This window comes from Callorhinchus milii, unplaced genomic scaffold, assembly GCF_018977255.1.
Source record: "Callorhinchus milii isolate IMCB2004 unplaced genomic scaffold, IMCB_Cmil_1.0 Scaffold16, whole genome shotgun sequence".
Lineage (NCBI taxonomy): Eukaryota > Metazoa > Chordata > Chondrichthyes > Chimaeriformes > Callorhinchidae > Callorhinchus > Callorhinchus milii.
The window spans coordinates 3,455,615-3,475,666 of NW_024704757.1; the positions used below are offsets into that span (position 1 = coordinate 3,455,615).

The 20,052-nt window shown below is 39.8% G+C and overlaps 1 protein-coding gene across 4 annotated transcripts in view; it reads left to right on the forward strand.

Annotated features, from left to right (window-relative positions):
• Window positions 1-20,052, forward strand: part of clec16a (C-type lectin domain containing 16A) — a 110,649-nt gene that overhangs the window by 48,217 nt on the left and 42,380 nt on the right. For all 4 annotated transcript variants that reach the window (XM_042340953.1, XM_042340955.1, XM_042340954.1 and 1 more), the window contains 5 exons: window positions 1,427-1,536; window positions 7,688-7,732; window positions 13,697-13,747; window positions 15,580-15,708; window positions 17,175-17,295. In XM_042340953.1, coding sequence (XP_042196887.1) covers window positions 1,427-1,536; window positions 7,688-7,732; window positions 13,697-13,747; window positions 15,580-15,708; window positions 17,175-17,295 — 456 coding nt within the window. The remainder of the gene's footprint in view (window positions 1-1,426; window positions 1,537-7,687; window positions 7,733-13,696; window positions 13,748-15,579; window positions 15,709-17,174; window positions 17,296-20,052) is intronic.

Consider the following 20,052-nt stretch of genomic DNA (forward strand, 5'->3'; position numbering starts at 1 on the left):
TTTCTCTACAATTAAAAATGATCAATAATAATAATAATCCTTGCATTTGATATAGCATCTTTCACGTCGCTGAGACGTGTCAAAGCGCTTCATGCATTTTTGATAGTGCCTTTAGCATCAAAATATCTCAAACGCTCGACTCAATTGCTGGAAATCTAATGCAAATCTATGATGAATGAATAAAAAGAAAATTGGTGATGCACATAGAGTATGAGGTTTTATTTAAGGGGAAAAGAAAAATGAGATGGCTGAAAGCAGAAGTTTCAAGGAATTTATTATTAATTTCTTTTTAACTACTTTCCAGGAAGGCTAAATTTACATCTAGCATTAACGCAAACTGCGGCCTGAGTGATGTCTTATCTTTTCCAAAAATACTGTATAGCCACTTCCTGTACGTAGTGTCATATGGCTGTATCATCACCCCCTTTTTCATTTCTACCATGAATAATACCATGAATGCCTGTTAATGCAGTGCCTTCACCTTGCTTCCTCCCTTTCCTCCTTCAAGGCCGGTCTCAAAACCTTTCTCTTTGACCGAGCCTTCAGCTCCCCTCTCGACTCTCTTCCCCCTCCTCGCTCCCTCCCTTCCCTCCCCTCACCCTGACCATTTCCCCCCTCCTCGCTCCCTCCCTTCCCTCCCCTCACCCTGACCATTTCCCCCCTGCTCGGGTCATGACCCAACTGTGCAGCGCCTTGGGACGTCCTCCTGACGTGAAAGGCGCTTTATAAATGGAATCTTGTTGTTGTTGTTGTTGTTGTTGCTCTCTTCCCTTATCTGTTGGTGTTTATAATGTGAGCTTTTAATTTATGTTCTAGTGCAGTTGAGTTGTAATGATCTTTACTCGAGGGAAATTACAGTTATAATGCGGTTGGTCATTTTCACATATTCACAATGGGGAGATATGCCCTTTGCTTTTTGAGCAGTGCCACGGAAAATTAGTTTCCCACATATTCACATTGTTTGTGTTGACACTCCAGTGCAATGCTAGGATGAGTTGCACTGGACTGAGGGTTCATGCAGATGAGGGTTAAACTGAGGTCCAGGTGCACGTTAAAGATTCCATGTCATGATAGGTTATTGAAAAGAGTTTCTCCCAGTGTCCTGGCCAACAATCTCTAGATAAAATTGTTCATTCACTTCATCGCTGTGTACGGGTCATTCGCTGTCCACAAATTGGTTGCCAATTTCACCCATAAAATACAGTCACTGCACTATTCAGTAAATCCTGTAAAGTGCTTTGAGGCATCCTCCCAAAATGAATAGCATTATATCAAATACTATAGTGCCTTTTGCTTCTGAAGGACATCCCAAATTGCTTCACAGGGTTTACTGTAAAGAGTAGCTGTTGTATTTTATGCATGATTACATTAACAACAATAATCAGCGTTGCTATTATTTATGGGATAACTTTGTTTTTTTTTACAGATGGGAAAGTTCGATTGGCAACATTGGAGCTTGACTGCCTCTTACTTAAACAGCTTGTACTATCAAAGGGAACCTGTATTATTAAAGATGTACATCTTGCATGCCTGGAGGTAAATGTTTTGGACCCTTTCACATTTTGCTGTGCACTATGACCAAGAGAATTGAATGCAGGAAGAACTTGGTGCTCCAAGTTGCACCAAGTGTTAAGATAACCACTACCCTCCCACTCATTGCTTCCACAGATCTCAAACCTGCATTGTAGATCTGTGATCATTTCCTCTTAGACCCATGGGCCAATAGCCATTTGTGGATCAGTGCAATAAGGCAATGCTATTACTATTTGTAGCTGCACTGTACTGTTAATAGATAAGAAACACAGTTAAAAGTATTTTGTGTTTAAGACACTGATTTCTTTATATTTATAAAAAATATTATTACAAACATCACAGTTTGCAATACAAACAGCTAGTAATTGATGCATAGAGAACATTATTTTTATTCAAAAAATGTTTTTTTTCAAAGTTAGAAGTTATACTCTTGAATACAACTGATTTTGGACATTAGATGATAAAAGTTCATTCAATTTCTGTGAATGTTTTGCACTAGGTGTCACTGTTGTGACCCACAAATAATACTTTGAGAAAACAAGAAAATTGCTCCTGAAATCTTGATTTACAGTAATTATAATATATAATCTTTGCTTTCAATATAGCACCTTATTAAGTGCTTCACAGGATTCACAAGTGTGTGTACTGTAGTGTGTGTTTTGTGGGCGAACGTGGCAGCCAATGTGCACACAGCAATATCCCACAAATACCATGAAGTGAATGATGAATTTTATCTGGGGGAATTGTTGGTCAGGACACTGGAAGAAACTACCTTCTCTTTTCGAATAGTGCCATGGGATTTCTAAAGTCCACCTGAACAGGTAGACAGGACCTGGGCTTAGCTTATGAGATAGTGGAGGCCTTATGTCTGATCTTCTAAAATTCCTTGGATTCTGGAACAGTCCCGATGGATTGGAAGATCGCTAATGTCACACCACTATTTAAAAAAGGTGGAAAGGAAAAGATGGGGAACTATAGACCAGTTAGTCTCACATCAGTGATAGGAAAAATTTTAGAATCATTGATTAAGGATGTGGTAGTGCAGTATTTAGGGGAGCACAATTTTATTAGGCCAAGTCTACATGGCTTTACAAAAGAGAAGTCATGTTTGACAAATCTCATAGAGTTTTTTGAGGACATTTCCAGTAAACTAGATAAGGGTTAATCAGTGTATGTGGTCTACTTGGACTTCCAGAAGGCATTCGATAAGGTGCTGCATAAAAGGTTAGTCCAGAAGATAAGGGCCCATGGAATTGGGCGGAGCATATTAACGTGGATTGAGGAATGATTAACGGGTAGGAAACAAAGAGTAGGGATAAACGGGTCCTTTTCAGATTGGTGGGGTGTGACTAGTGGAGTGCCACAAGGATTAGTCCTTGGGCCTCAGCTATTTACCATCTACATCAACGATCTAGATGAGGACATCGAAGTTAATATATCTAAATTCGCAGATGACACAAAACTAGGAGGAAGTGTCAACACAGAGGACGACATTAAAAAAATGCAACGAGACATAGATAGGTTAGGTGATTGGGCAGGTAGGTGGCCGATGACGTATAGTGTAGGGAAGTGCGAAATCATCCACCTAGGTAGCAAAAACAGTAGAGCGGGTTTTTTTTAGAAGGGGAGAGATTGGAATGTGTTAGCGTCCAAGGGGACTTGGGTGTCCTTGTACACCAATCACAGAAAGTTAGTCTGCAGGTGCAGCAGCAATTAGGAAGGCGAACGGTATGTTAGCATTCATTATGAAGGATTAGAGTATAAGAGTAGGGAAGTCTTGCTGCAACTGTATAGGGCCCTGGTGAGACCACACCTCGAATACTGCGTCCAGTTTTGGTCTCCTCATTTAAGGAAGGATGTACTTGCCTTGGAGGGGGTGCAGCGTAGATTTACTAGGTTAGTACCAGGGATGAAGGGGATGAGTTACGAGGAGAGGCTGATCAATTTGGGCCTATATTCTCTAGAATATAGAAGAATTAGAGGGGATCTTATAGAAACCTATAATGGTCAACTAGAAATTGGGGATAATAGTTCTAACAGTAATTTAAATAAAGATTTGTCGAAGAACATCATTTTAACTTTTCTCTGACACCACTCTGAGCGTCTGTATTGTCTGGGAAATTTAAACACAGTACACGTGACATTGTTGTGTGATAATGTCTTATTTATATTTCAACGTCTAATACAGGCTTGAGATTGTGCTGAATATTGGATTTTGTAGCTTGCACCAATTTGCAAAATGTCAAGATTATAGAAAAAGGATTGTGAGGAGGGGAAACTCTACTTCGTTGTCGTTTCACCTAACCATGCTATGAACTCTTCTGTAAAGGTTATTTCACTTCTCCCCATTACTAATACAAACTTATTTTAGGTTTGAATGCATTGGTTTCCAGCCAAACCATCTTTCTGTTTGCAGAACTGTGTTTAGTGTCCTTTTCGTTTTCTGTGCACCAAATAGCAAAAATTAAGTTCCTTCTTAAAAATGAGTCAGGTTTTTTTGGTCAGCTGAGTATCTGACACATCACAGATTGCATTCCAACTATACATGGAAATTCTCAAGATGTTTAATGGAATAAAGGCACTCTCCCCTGGAAGGATGCATTGCTTACCTTATTCTGGAGAATATTAGGGGCAAGTTGGCAAGAGCCAAGTCTTGTGAAGCCCAGAGTGTTCATTAGGGAATTTCTGAAGTTTACCCAGCTAAACCCGCGTGGGCTGTCATTAACAAGCTTTCCAGCTGCTTGTCCAACTCAGACCACCCTACCCATTAGGGTTTTGGCTTGCTGGGTTAACAGGAGATGAGTATCAAGAATCCTTGCCTCCATTGACTCGTCTCTCCTTGAAAGTTGTCTCGATGAGCTTGGTTAGCTGGGCTGTCGTCAACTGTGCCCTGGAATACTGTGGATTCATCTGGCCTGCAGACTGCCCCAGAGAGTTGGCTTGATTCTGACATTCTGTTGTCAAACGTGCCAACTTGGAGCCAGTTTAGCTCCAACGAGACCCTGCTTGCCTCTTTCCCTCCGACTAGTTGGTCATTTGACATCTAACAAGTGCAGGTTTGAGTGCTCACTAGATGAATGGCAGGTACTAGGACCTCTCTGTGAGCGTCCTGGTGGGCAGCACACCTCAGCATGAAATGCGCAAGAGCATTGCCACCATCTTCCATACCACAGCCCACGTACATGCTCCTTCCCACTGAGAGATGGCTCCACCAGTTGGATTGTGTATTTACTCAGAAAGATATTCTATTCAAAACCTAGTCAGCAGTGTTGCAAGTTGAATCTTGTCGGTGGTCCAATGTCTGAATGATTGCTAGTTTCAGGAATTCTGTTTCGTTATTGTTTTCTAAAATCATGAATTAATGTGGAAAACCCCTCACTATTCTGTCTTTTTTAGCAACTTTGAAACCTTAAACCTGTGTTTCTCTCTTCTTTCTGGGATAAACCAATCTCCCCATTTGTAACCATTCGACCAAAGTTCATCACATTATTTGGAGGGTAGGAGAACAGGAGTAGACTACTCTTTATAAACTCCTGCTCCAGAATAGGTGTTTTTCGTGTTGAAGTAGGTAAAACAAATTGACCACACCTAGCTGTCATCCATTGTTTCTATATATAAAGGTTTCATTTTTGTGCAGATCATGAATGTTGTTTAATTAGAATTAGTTTTCGTATTGTTAGACGTTTTATATTCACCATGATGAATTAACCGATGTGACTCTAATGGGGTCAATTTGAGGGATTTGTCCAATGAGGAGGGTGTAGATTTCAAAGAAATTTGGTGATGTTTAAATTTGAAATGATGGTAATAATAATAATAATCCTTGCATTTGACCCAGCCTCATCACGTCGATGAGACATCTCAAAAAGCACTTCATGGAATATATTGTAAAAAGGATTGACTATATTTTGTGGGCGAAACGTAGCAGCCAATTGCAGCAACTGGGTTCGTACTTACTGCTTGGTAAACAGAGGCGTGCAGAGTAAGGACACTTGCTTAAGGTTTGACCCCTTCCAGGAATCAAACCCAGGTCCTCTGGTATGCGAGGCGAGCACACTAATCACTTCGCTACTGGATTCCAAAATATACCAGAGTGCCACATATTACTAGAGAAAGAGCATCACATATTACAGGACAACATGAAAATGTATTTAGATTTGTTCTGAAGAAAATGGAGACTTTCTTGAAGTAATTAGCTTCTTCACTATCCCTACATTTGAGGCCATTTGTAGAACCCTGTCAGTTATTGAATTGTGCTGTCAAGATAATAAAATATTATGTACAATAAAAAAGGATTAACCAAAATTAGTCTTATTTATCAAGGAATTCTAAACTTTTTACTATTTACACAGTACAATCCATTTATTATGCCAATTTTATGCCAATTATTGACCATTGTATGCTTAAGAATTGAAAACTATTTTATGATTTGGTTTAAATTAATGCAGGCTTTAGCAGTGAGGGATTTTTGGCACATGAAGCATAGCTGTTTCTGTTTTTAATATTCCAGGAAAAGTTGGTGTAGACCTGGCATTATATCACAGGAATAATTCAAAGACATATTGCACTCCCAAACTCAGACCAGTCTGTTGACATGAGCCTCAATACTCTCTCCCTTTCTTGAAACAACACAACATTCTGGTGCTTCCAGTCCAGAATGTCGTGCCATATAAATAAATATCTCAGAACTAGATTTAAAAACATTTACTTGCATATAACTCTGCTTTTAAATGGATCCACCATTTTTTGGCATTCCCCAAGTTGCAATTGGCTGGGAGTACAGGTATGACTGGTGCTTGACCTGATGCCTGTAGCATCTGAGTGAAATGCTTAATATTATTGACGTTTCTGTCAGTCGTTCACTCTTCACTAAATCTATTCTGTGTTGAATTCAGTATTTTTTTTTGAAAAAAATAATCCTCTAAGCTGAATATTCTTTATTTCTCATTCAATAATGTCTCCATATACTGGTCAATGACTATAACTTTGGCTTTATGCATTCCGATCCATCCCTGCAGCAACTCAACAAGTGCCTTTAGTTAGTTTATGGCCACAAAGTCAATGTCACACTTCTGATACTGTAAGAGGTCTGCACTGGAGGAATGATTTCTTATCTAATGTTTTGGTCGAAGAACAAGACTACCTAGGATCCATGGTTGTGCTAAGGGAGACCTCAAGCTTCAGAGGAAAGATTTATCAGCCATCTTCTGTCATGGTTTATGGTAAAGTCATGGCAGTGTTGTCTTTTGTGATCATTAAGCAGGGATCATTTTTAATTTTAATGCAGAAAGGTACTTTGGGTTAAGGATGTCATGATCAAGTACTGCATTGTAACTCCAACCTGCTCTATTGTGAATAGTTGGCATAAGAGTTCATGTCTGTTTCAATTTCTCCTGTTTCCCGCAGTGTGGGTTTAGGGGTTTATATCAGGCGCTGTTCCTCTTCCTCTTCCCTTTCCCCTCTTCCTCCCTGGTTGTTGGTGGTGTGATCATTAGATAAACATTATTGCTCTTCTGATTTTAATTTTTCATTTCTTGTGTTTAATAAATTATAGTGTGGATTACAAGAATGGTACCAGAATGAGGGATCTTGATTATGAGGAAAGGCTAGCGAGGTTAGGATTATTCTCGTTGGAGCAGAGAAGGTTACGAGGAGACCTAATAGAGGTCTTCAAAATCATGAGGGGATTTGATAAGTTAGAAAGGAAAAAAACTGTTTCCACTGGTGGGTGTGTCGGTGACTCGAGGTCCCAGAATCAAAATAGTCTCTAAAAGAAGCAGAGGGGAGGTGAAAAGAAATTTTTTCACGCAGCGAGTTGTTTGAATCTGGAACGCATTGCCTGAAAGGGCGGTCGAGGCCGATTCGATAACTGCTTTTAAAAACGCGGTGGACGGGTATTTGAGGAGGACGGGTTTGCAGGTTATGGGGAAAGGGCTGAGGAGTGGGATTGACATTACATTATTCTTTCCATAGAGCCGGCACAGACTTGATGGGCCGAATGGCCTCTTTTTGTGCTGTACAATTCTATGATTCTGTGATTTTCCAGTTTTCTGGTTAGGATAATATTTAATACCTTCTCTCCCTCTTCTCCCCGTTGTTCGGATTAAAAGCAATGTCCATTTTTCTATTTAATTTTCCATCTTCCTTTCTGCAGGGCGCAAGGGAAGAAAGTGTCCATTTATTACGCCGTTTCTATAAGGTAAGATTCCCTACACATCTGAATTTGTAGTGACAACTGGCGATTGAACACAATTTTATAATAGACTCAATATTACAATCGTTTAATTTGGGTTTGGGGAAAAATGAGAGAATCAAAGAGCAGAGTGTTCTCTCTGCTTTAATCTTTTCCCAGTCAGCAAATTCGAGTGTCTACAGTGTGCGTAAAGGGAGGAAGAATAAAGGATTTCAGATTAAGTAGAAGGTTGGTTGCATGCAGATTTAAAGATTAATGAAAGTATAATGGAGTGGTTGCATTTTTCTTCTCAAAGAAGGGAAGAAAAAATGCAAACTAATGTTTCACTTGTGTCCTAGAGTTCCTGCTGTGCAAACGCAACTTCAAGGAAATCCTAGCAAAAAGATTTTTCAGTCTTTTAAAGAGAAGTACTTGCATTTTGCAATAGAAACAAGTTTATCGATCTTTTGTGGTAGAATATCAAGACTTATCCCACTTTGTGACCAAATTGCTGAACCACTATTATTTAATGGTTATTATTGATGTTGCTCTTACTGATGCTGCGCTCCCTATTCAGTTTTCCTAACAATAATAATCCTTGCATTTGGTATTGTGCCTTACTATGTCATTGCTACACCTCAAAGCACTTCACAGAATATACTGTAAAGTGGATTCACTGTATTTTGTGGGCGAAACGCGGCAGCCAGTTTTGCCACACAGTAATGTCCCCAAGAAAGGCATGGAGTGAATGACCAATTTTATTTTGGGAAGATTGTTGGCCAGGACAACTCCCTTCTCTTTTCAAATAATGCCATGGGATCTTTAACGTCCACCTGAACAGTGGAAGCCTGTAGCTCAGTGGTTAGAGCACTCGCTTTGCAAGTGAGAGACCTGAGTTCATTTCCCGGCAGGGCGAAACCTTGGGCAAGTTTCCTTTCTACACACGACTAATAATAATCCCTCCAAAAAAACAAAAAAATAATAAATTGGTCATTTTCAATTCACGACTGTTTGTGGGACATTGCTGTGCGCAATTGGCTGCCGCGTTCGCCCACAAATATACAGTCAATTCACTTTACAGTATATTCTGTGAAGCGCTTTGGGACGTCTAGAAGACGTGAAAAGCGCTATATCAAATGCAAGGATTATTATTTATTATTAACAGGCACATGTTCAGTTTAACTGAACATTTCTCAGTTTAACATCTCATCCAAAGGACAGCATCTCCAACAATACAACACCCTCCAGCACTGCAATGAAATGCCAGATTAAACCATGTGATTCCATGTCCCAATTCAGGGCTTCTGACTGAGCTGAGAGTGGTACCACTGGCCAGGTTGACACACAGCATACAGTCATATAGGCGATTGCTATTTAAATAAAGTTATTTAAAAAGTTGATGGTGGAGAACAATTTTAAAGTGTTCCCTATAGCAGGGCACCATCTCAGACATTTAATTATACCTTAGGGTGCAACTTTGGAACTGTCTCCCTTAATCCCTCCACCTTGCCCCCTCCTTCCCCTTTCTCAAATCACGCCTTAAGATATTCCTCTCTGACTGTGCTTAGGGTCACCTACCACCTCTCCCTGGCTCAGCGTCAGGCTCTGCTACTTTATAAACGCTCTGCAATGTTACCCCATGTTAAGGGTGTTATATAATAGCAAGTTATTGTTGTTATTAGGGATTCAGGAGAGGTCTGGTCTTAAAAAAACACTATCCTAGTTTGCGGAACTAATTGATTGTGACCCAAAAACTCAGCATTTTTAGAAAGCAATGTTTTATACCTTCAAAGAATTTGGGTTCATTTTATTCATTGAACATTATAGTTTATTTTGGGAACCAGAGAAACTTATCAAGAGATTAAAAATGATTACCTTAGATACAGCTCGAAAATAAGATTTACCTTGTGGGACAGGAAACTCATCCCCAATATGCTGTGATCATTCCTCCTTTTTCTCCACGAGTGTTTCTTATAAACGGAATATAAATCCAGTCGCGATCCATGTTGATTTTGTTTGTTTTAAAATCTACAACAGTAAAAACGAAACTTGGAAACCTTATCTCAAAAAATACTTGAGATAAAATTTCAACATCAGTTTATGTTTGAACCATCTGTTTCTGTGTGTTGCTCATATTCATTTACAATCAGTTTCAATTCTCAACTTGCCTGTCGAAATCCTGGTTGGAGCTTAACTGCTGGCCACTTTGTCACATTTTGATATCTGTGAACATTAGTTTTTCAGTGATAAATTGTTGATAATTTCTGTGAGTCATTGGATCTCGGATTAATTTGAGAAATGGCATGCAACAACTTGACTTTCTGTTTGGGAACGGGTCTGTGCCGGTGTATCTGGGTGCTAACCAGTCACCTAACTGAACTCTTACACTTCCAACCTGCAGAAAGTCTCTCTTTGTTTGTCCCACATGCTTGTGGAAACGTTTTAGCTGCGTTTTGAATGGTGAATTTCATAAAACTTATACTGGTTTATTTTTTTTAATTAAAAAAAATTGTTTGGAGTATTTTTGTGAGCATTGCTTTCTTTACTTGTCTAGCCTGTGGTCTGTACCAACTTTTTAGTTTATTCTGTGAGAATCATTAGCATCATTTTTTTTCCTTCAGAATTCTAGACATTGGTTGTCAAATAAGACTCGCTTAGAAGTTTCATCCCAATACCCCAATTTGGTCAATTTGTTTATTAAATAAGGTGAATGTGAGTGAATTGGAATGCAACTTCCACAAAACCTAATTTTTGGAGCAAATACTCTGTTTTCTCAGCAGCTGCACTTACGGCATTTTTGAGTATCAATGCCAAAGAGCTTCCAGAATGTCCTTGGGACGTTCTCCCGACGTGAAAGGCACTGTACAAATGTAATTTGTTGTTGTTGTTTGCTGTTTCGGTGAATAATGGGTAGACTTATAAATATAAGCACCTTCCAAAATGTACCTTTTATAATAATTTCCACATTGTTTCCAGGATCACCTGATAAGCCAGCTTATTATCTGTACTCAGAAATATACGTTGTACCTTTTTTTGAAAGAAAAAAAAGTCCCATGTATTTTAATCGCAGACATGCAAAACGGTGGTTTGCCTCATCTAGTGATTATTTATTTCTCTCCTCATTTTCTGCTTTCTTGTCTCTCCTGAGGTAATGAATCATACAGGGTAGGTTGCCAGCTACCTTGTAGTATCTCATTAAAGTAACTGCGCTTGAAAGGTCAGTGAGTAGTGGGGTGCTAATCCACAGCTGAGCTCCATTCAGCCCTCAAGCACCATGCGTGCTTTCAGTAGAATTTATTGAATAGAAATGACTTTGTCAATTGTATTTTCTTCCCTTATCCAAGTTACTGAAGCCAGTGGTAAGGCATCAATTACCGCCAGATTATTTCAGCAGTAACCAGGCATCACATTTTAGGCTCTTGCTGATCCGTGGTCAGCTCTGCACAATGTTCTGCATTCACTGATCTCGTCACCGGAAACTTAAAGACAGTGATTTCTGTGAACGTCCCTAAGATTAAAAACTGCCTTAACCTGCAGAAAATAAGTTAAACCAGGTGTAACATTTGAGTCTTGTGCAAGTCTAACTTGTAACTTAGAATCTAAATTGGTAGCCTCAGTGGTAGCCTCATTTGTGTCCAATCTTGAGTATTACTATGTCCAATATATCAAATATCCACAATGGATATTCCAGACATTTAGCCTGACTAATATGTGACTAGTTTCATGTTACATTTCTGTCCAATTGGAAGAGCCACTGTAGATAATTCTTGACGAGCACTGCAATCCAGGCACCTGTTAGAACTGTAACTAACTGTAAGAATTTGGGGCAAGAAAATCTGAGAGGACAAAAGCATTCAACTAGAATGTGTTGCTGAAGAAACAGATCTTGGTTTCTGGTCCAGTCAGTCAGTACTGAACACACAAAAACGTGTATTCAGTACTGACTGATTGGACCAAATTGGTACACACAAAAATGGCTAAAAGAAACTAAGGCTATTCGTTATCCATGAACTGAGAGCATCTAAAATAGTTAATACTAGCTGTACCCAGTGCAGCTATGCTTGCAACCAAAAGAACCAATATAGAATGTAGATTGGCACACAGCCAGACATTTCATCTTTATCTATACTCATCTGAGAGGACTCCTGTGGGAGGATTCCTTTTGGAGTGCTGTTGCGGTTCTTTCAGCATTGACAATAAGGAAAAGGTGCAATTGATGCATCAGAATGTCTCAACTTGCTTGACTGGCTGACTGACTGACTGGGAGTATGGCAATAGGATATTGAGTGACTCAATTTTGAAAAAAACACTTGTTTATTTCAAGAAATATTTTACTTCACAGTAACTTATTCAATTTCTTCACGTTAAAGGATGTTACACCAATAGATTTTACCGCTTCTGTGAAATAGCACCGTTTTTACTGTTTTTACTATGAGGACCATAGAGTGTTGCTTCTAAGTAAACAATATGATGAAACTACTGAAAACTAATTAAAAGCAGACTCATCTGAACTTTTCATTTGCACTACATTCTGTTAAAATAAATATTGCAAAAATAGCGCAGCCCAGTTAAAACATGCTTTTTTATAGCACAGAATTTGATTCCATTTTGCATGTGGTTCCATTTTGCATCCCGACCCAACTGTCCAGCGTCTTTTGGGACGTCCTCCCGACATGAAAGGCGCTCTATAAATGTAATCTTCTTGTTGTTGTACATGGCCAGTCCACATGTTTTCCATATGCTAGTCAGGTCCCACACCAAAATGGCCATCTTCCAGGTCATTAGATCTCTGCTGAAGTAGCTTTCTGTGTGCAAGCAGGTATACCAATGTTACTTCCCACTTTGCACATACATAGCACATGAAGTGGCATTAATGACCCAGAAGTCAGACATTTTGGTAGGAGGGGAACAGTTCTAGTGGGAAGTTTGGTAGCTGGAAACGCAGCGTGCACAGTGAAGCAACTAGATACATTTACATATTCCATCCATCGCATTATAATGGGACTCTACATCCCATTTGCTGTAAATCTGATGCCAGGGATGGAAAAATGACCACCTTTCAACTTGATATTTAGAGGATTGCAACTCTTACTACAATTTGTCTCTTGGCTTGCTTGGCCTTGGCTGACTATCTTAACAAATCGAGGTTTGGGTCACTGTAAGCTACTTGTTCCAGGGATGATGCCCAGCACCACGACGTAGCAAGATGTGCCAACTACAATGGGAAATTGTTGTATCATGGGGAAACCAACCTCCTAAAATACAGTGAAATTACAAGTATCTAAAGTCAAACTTGGTTTTCTCTGTGGTCTGTTTTTCTCTGGTTCTGTTTTCCTGGTTGTAGAAAATGGAATGACAGCATGAGCTGATTTCTCGCTGTTTCCCTCTCTGCTCTCGCTTTTCCTTTACAGTCTGTGATGGTCTTCTATGAGGAACATGTAGATATTGGGCCTCTTGAGTATCAGATAAATCAGAGATACAGTTTCTTCAAATGTTTTGTGTCTGGTGACAATTTGGTCGTTTTTATGGTCGTTCCCGTCACTGGATGATCAAAAAGTCTTATTTTTCAGCTACCCTGTGATCTAAAAAAAATCATAATTTCTTAAAGACTTATTATACATTGTAGTGGTATCATGACTTTTTGTTCACCCTTCATGTGGAAGCACATCTATTTACAGATGCTTTGCACCAGGATAAAATTATTGATAGCGTCGTCTTGTGTATTTTAATGCTTTTTGCCGGGGCTGCTGCTGAACAATTGGAATTGTGTGAAGGTGTCAGAACTCTAAAATACGGTTTTAGTGAATAGAGCTTGAAGAAATGTTTCAAAGTGCAATGAGAACACTTCATCAATAAGATACTACAAGTCTCTGCCTTCTGACCAGATGACTTTGGACAACAGACCAATCTTTAATTCTTCAAATTAGTAATGATGGTTGTGCTGAGATAATCAGTGGATGACAAAACTAAAATAAGGGCTCTCTTTTCTAGGGGGAAGAAATTTTTCTGGATATGTTTGAAGATGAATATAGGAGCATGATGGTAAGTAATCATGCTTCATTGAAAGATGTTGATGATGACGACAACAACAAATTACATTTGTACAGAGCCTTTCATGTCAGGAGGACGTCACAAGGCGCTGGACAGTCAGGGATCTGCACCTGAGCTTGTGGTTGGGATCAGGAGGGGTGGAGGGCGGGGAGGGTAGAGTTAAGAGGGTGACTGAAGGCAAGGTCGAAGAGGAGAGTCTTGAGACAGGTCTTGAAGGAAGCAAGGGAGGGGGCGAGGTGGAGGGACTGTGAGATGGAGTTCCAGAGGGTGGGACGGGGAGGTTGGAGGCCTAATTAATATTAATATATTCAAGTACACGGTGAGAGGCTGAGTAGGTTGGGGTCACATTAAATGCAATAAAATACTGTTAGCCCAAACCAATGGGATAGAGGGAGGGAACCAGAAACTGGAATTTTCTGCTGGGTGTAATTACAATAATTAATTAGCAATGGCATTAACTGACTTTTTCTGGCACCAGCTTTTTCCAGTGCCGAAAAATGCTGTTAAAAAAACGCCGGTACCGGCATTGTAATTGTTTGATCCTGAGAACAAATGAACCATCTTCAGCTCGCAGGATTCAAACAAATAAAGTCGATATCCCTGGCTTTACTTGAGGCCAGTGAGCACAGTGAGGCGAGGGGAATGCACTAGAGTAGTCTGGCGCCCAGGTCTCTGGGGGGAAAAAAATAATAATGGTGCTTCGGGCCCGCTCCAGCTAGTTCTGAATTCCGGATATCCGGAGACTGGTAAGCCAGCAGTTTACTGTAATACATTCCTTAGAACAGAGAACATTTGATTGAGGTATTTAAAATAATGAAAGAAAAGCACAGGTTAGCTGGAAGATGCCTCTTTCCCATGGTAGAGGGATCCATTACAACAACCTCAATTTATATTTGCACAGCACCTTGCACACCAGGAAGACTTGTCAAACACTTCGCAAGGTTGGCTGAGCCTTAAATTCAGAAGTAAGACGGTTGGAGTTGAGGTCAGGAAGCATTTCTTCACATCGACGATTGTGATACTCGGGTAGTGGAGGAATTATGATGAAAGGCTGAATCGCCTGTTCCTCTTTTTCTATGCTCGGATCTCTATTGTTTCAATAAAGTGTAGATTAGGGATCAAACTTTGGACCTTTCAAATCTTTATGGTCTGGCTTTATCGTATCGTTTTTGTGAGTTCTTCCCACTATTTTGATATTAACCAAATGTTTAGTAGACTCTTTCAAACCAAGTCTGATCTCAATCGACCACTGCCACCACATGTTTCTACATAGTTTTTCATCCAGTTAGCTAACTTCCATGAACCATGACTTTTAGTTTGTGGAACTTTACACATCGACTTGTGAAATTCCAATTTAATTACACCCACCAAACACTTCCTAGGAACCACGAGTACATTCAGATAAGAAGGAACACTGGTTAGACACAGGGAAAGCCATCAACATTATGTCCCAACTGCTTCTTCCCTAAGTAGAAACTCCCAGGGTCTAACTGTGACGTTTCTATTTCACACAATGCCATCTTTCTAGCCACTGGGGGGTTGTTAACTTAATCTTAATTTGTGTATTATTCAAGTCATGATGTGGCGTTGCTCACTAGGAATCAACTTAAGTCTAACTCATTTGATATAGATCCTAATACACAAATTGTTTGATGTAGGGGGAAAAAGTCTTGATACTTGTATTGTCCCCTTCTCTCCTATAAATTGTATTTTCATTGAATTGGAGTAGGAATAAATAAGCAGAATGTAAACCTAGTTCAATTATTGTTCATTATGATGATAAAAAAAGAATGTGTATTTAAACCTTTTTTTTTCTTTCCCAGAGTAAACCTCTGAATGTAGAATATCTGATGATGGATGCATCTATCCTGCTGCCTCCCACTGGCACTCCTCTAACTGGCATAGACTTTGTAAAAAGACTTCCTTGTGGTGATGTGGAGAGGACAAGGAGGGTGAGCACTTCATTACATTTGGGGACTATTTCAAAACTTATTTTCAAAATTGATTTATTTCATTATGATTGGGTTTCTCTCAGCACTTCGAAACAAATATAAAACCATAAGTTGAATGTGGATTTCTTTGCTGGCCTTTGATGTTTACGCAAATCTAAAAACAAAAGCGATAGCTGGTTTTCCGCTCCGTATCTCTGGGAAGACTGGGGTTGAATTTAGCTTCCCCATATATTGATCTGAGGCCAGACTATAAGCTGCAGCTCTAGTCGCTCGACCATTGGGGCTGCTGAAGATTATTATTAAGGCTTGTAGTCGTTGATCTCTGAACCGTTCAGTTGAATTACTACCTACGGTTCCCTTGTGGTTTAAAAAAAAAGCCAACTTCCCGATCATCACCAACGACCCTTCCAACACATTGTGCAGGAAGCTATTTGCAAGTAGCAAAAGCGGACAGCGTGCAGGACGTGACTTCAACAACAACTTGACAACCCAGGAATCGGGCATTGTTCACCACAGGAAGGCGTGTCAGCTGCTGCCATTGTTCAAAAAGTGTATTATCCGTGCTTATACACACAATGTACAGGAATGATGTGGAGGATATTTTGACATTTTAACCCTGTTATAACTTGATGTTTGGGTTCAGGGATCCCGAACAGTGCGTTGCTTTGGAGTTCTGTAATTAGTATTGTGAAAGGGCTTTTCTGTAAGTAACTATCATGAATGCCATTTGCTGAGCAACCTATTGACAAGGGAGGAGTTGATTGTCTATGGTTTCTAGACATCTTGTACTTGTAACGCAAACATTGGTTTCAGGTTTCTTTAGTCGTGTTTTCCTAGAAAGTTCTCCTGAAGATAAGTGCAGCCTCATTATAATACTTTGTCTGGGATCCATATCAATTCCCAGCTTGGTGCGAATGGTGGGTATGAACTTGCAGTGAGCCAACCAGTTGGTTCCAGTACCAGAAAAACAATAGCCAACGTTTGGGTCATCAGGTCATCTTAGTGACATTCTGAGTGTGCGCAAAGTGGGAAATGATATTGGCTGCAGCTTAATGATCTAGAAGTCGGTGTAAATCACCTCAACTGCTTGATCCTGGACTTTGCAGGATGCTGCATCATCAGGATGCTGCTGCATTCCCAGAAGCTCATATCCATAAAGGAGGACTGCTTGTACACAGATCTTGGGGAGTCCTGTAGCTCAGTGGTTAGAGTCCTCACCTCACTAGTGAGAGGACCTGGTTTTGATTCCCAGCAGAGCGAAACATTGGGCAAGTTTCCTTACCCCACGCTCCTCTGTTTACCTAGCAGTAAGTGGAAACCCGGTTGTTGGTTGATTGACGGATCGCTTTTCTGGGGCTAATAATCCCTTCAAAAAATAATATTAATAATATTTTTTGGAGGGTAACCTAAGTTATCCCTGAGGTTAAAGTTTGAGTGCTCCTAGCTTTTGCTTTCTTCTTTTTCAGGCTATCAGGGTTTTCTTCATGCTCCGTTCTCTGTCCCTGCAACTACAAGGCGAGCCTGAGACACAGCTGCCCCTAACCCGGGAGGAGGATCTAATTAAAACAGACGACGTGTTAGATCTAAGTAGGTATTTTCACGATATTGCTTGTGCTGCTCACCTCCTCTTTCATGGGATCCATTGGTATTATTTAAATGCAATTGTTCAAATTCATTAATAACCTTTGCATTTACTGAAAGGGCTCTTTACAATAGATTTCAGCCAGTGTGAATTCCTGTGTTATGTAACTATATTTCAGAGAATGTCACCGAATGTGAAATGATGTAAGTTACTCTACTCTAAACATACAATAAATTTACAGATTATCATGAAGTTTTAATATTTATCTTGAAGGACAGAGATTATAGGTTCTGAAGTGATTACTTACTGCCATTCATCTTTATTTTCAATTAATTCTGTGAGATTAGGCTTTATTTTTGCCAGTGTGCGTACACCTACTATTTTTTCATATGTAAACCACGTAAATCAACTCACTGAATTTGTTTTGTTTTTTTAAACTGCTGTTTATGGTGCTGAGAGTGAAGCCAGATTATGCTTCCCATTTCAGGGTCTTGGAAAAAGTAGAATTTTGAAGTGTTTGTTTGTTACCTCTTGCCTTGTGTTTACACTCTCCAGAATGTTAGAATTCGGCTTTTGAGAATTGCTAGTTTCAAAAGATTGCTGCAATTTCTTAAGATGTCAGTTAAAAAACTGGTTCCCATTTAAGTTGAGCTCTTCTACTTCTGAATTTGTTATTGATAAACTGAATTTTCAAAGAAAAAGAAACTTGTAGTTAGATCACCGCATTGTGGAATGCAGGTTAAATCCACCTCTTTAATACCTTAGTTTCCAGCCCACTTGATACTGTTCAATATCTTATATAAAATTATACTCTGTGAGCAATGTGGTGAAGGTGTAAGTCTAGTCATGCAAAAGGTTCAATAGGAGTTGAACTTGGAAATAGGTGCTTTCTGTGTCATTAGTCAAATGTTCCATACGTATTTTATACGTGTGTAGGAGTGCACCATGTGATTAGCAGACACCAATGGTTTTTGAAGCACACCTCACTAGCTTTACAGTAAATATTGAACCACGCACTCCAGTTTAGATGAAAAAGTGGGAAGATCTGAAATTGTATTTTCTTTGTGGTATTTTCTGTTTAGGTTTATGAGGTGGGTGTCTTGCAAGTGGTTTGTAATCACTCTATAGATTTGTGTGTTTGGCTCCATTAGAAACACATGGAGATTAAAATTGTTCAGTATCCAGAGGAATCCAGCTCTTGACAGAAAATCAGGTGTTCACCTCATTGATGATTGCTGTATGCTGTTGCACAAATCTCTCTTACAAATGGGATGTGCAGAGGTGTTAGAGTGAAGAACCACAGCTTATGGGAACAGCATATAGCATTATTATTCCGCACTTTGGGATAGCATCGTAGCATTGGTGGCTTGTGCTGCATGCTTCTGACTTCGGATGCGGATTGACCGACTCCCTGACAACCACTGGGAACTGATCTACCCCACCATGAGTGGATGAACTTTCATCTCCATTCTGGGATGGAGATCTCTGGACTTCACCCAGCTGAGCTGAGGGGATGGTGGTGATTGAAAGCTGGTCGAAACTTTGGGTCTTAAGGCAGGGAGGGAAGCAGAAAGTCAATGACTTCTAAAGTAGACAGGGATGGAGTTCCAGAGAGTGAGGTCAGAGTGGGGTGAAAGCTCATCTAGCGATGTCGGTGCAGATCTGATGGAGGTAAAACAAACTGATGTTTAAGTGGCCACTTTATAAATCATTGGTGCGACCGTACTTGAAATACTGTATACCATTCTGGTCGCCGCAATACAAAAAGAATATTGCAGTGGTTAAGAGGAGGTCAATCAGAATAATTGGGAGGATGGAGGGGAAACAGTTTTTCATCTTAAAGAGCTGCATCTTATTCAATGTGGGAGTGCCTTGCCAGAACTGGGGAATGTTTCAGTCATTTTTCAGTTTACAAAACCACAATCGCTTGTCCTTTCCTTGGTGTTGCAGAAGGTTCGGTACACGTTTCAACTNAAAAAAACAGAAGTGAGAAACTTTCTTTGATAATCTGATGCGTGGCTACTTCTGTGATTATATTGGCAATGCCAACAAAGTGGTGTAACAGCACGAGTAAAACATGTTCATTTGGCAATCATTTATCATGGGTTTTGGGACATTGGAGAGAGCATTTTTTCTTGCTAAAAGGTCTTTTTTGTTCACTGTCAGTTGTTTAAAACCCTCTTCAATATTTCACATTGGTAACTCATTGTAAATTCACTTAATGGATTTTTCCCTAATTTCTGTGTTTCCATGATCTGGGCCCACCATCCTTCTGCCCTCTTCTTTAAAGCTCCGAAACACTAATCGTGTGAAGGAGGCCTAATTAAATACAAGTTATTGTTTTTCTTCAATCCTGTAGCGTATTGGTTAGAGCGCTCACTTCGCAATCGGGTTCGATGATTCACGTGCAGTGCGAAACTTTAGGCAAGTTTCCTTAACTTCACACGCCTCTGTTTACCTAGCAATAACTAGGAAGCCGGTTGTTAGTTGATTGGTGTATCACTTTCTGGGGGTTATTATCCCTTTTTTTTATCTGGTCACTCAATCCATGACTGTTTGTGACACACTACTGTGTGCAACTGGCTGGCTGCCGCATTTCGCCTACAAAATATACTGTCATAGCTCTTTATAGTATATTCTGTGAAGTGCTTTGAGACGTCTCATCGACGTGATAAGGTGCTATAGCAAATGCAAGATTATTATAATCCTATATGAAACATTCTCCAGCCTAACATTCAACAACAACAACTTGGATTCATATA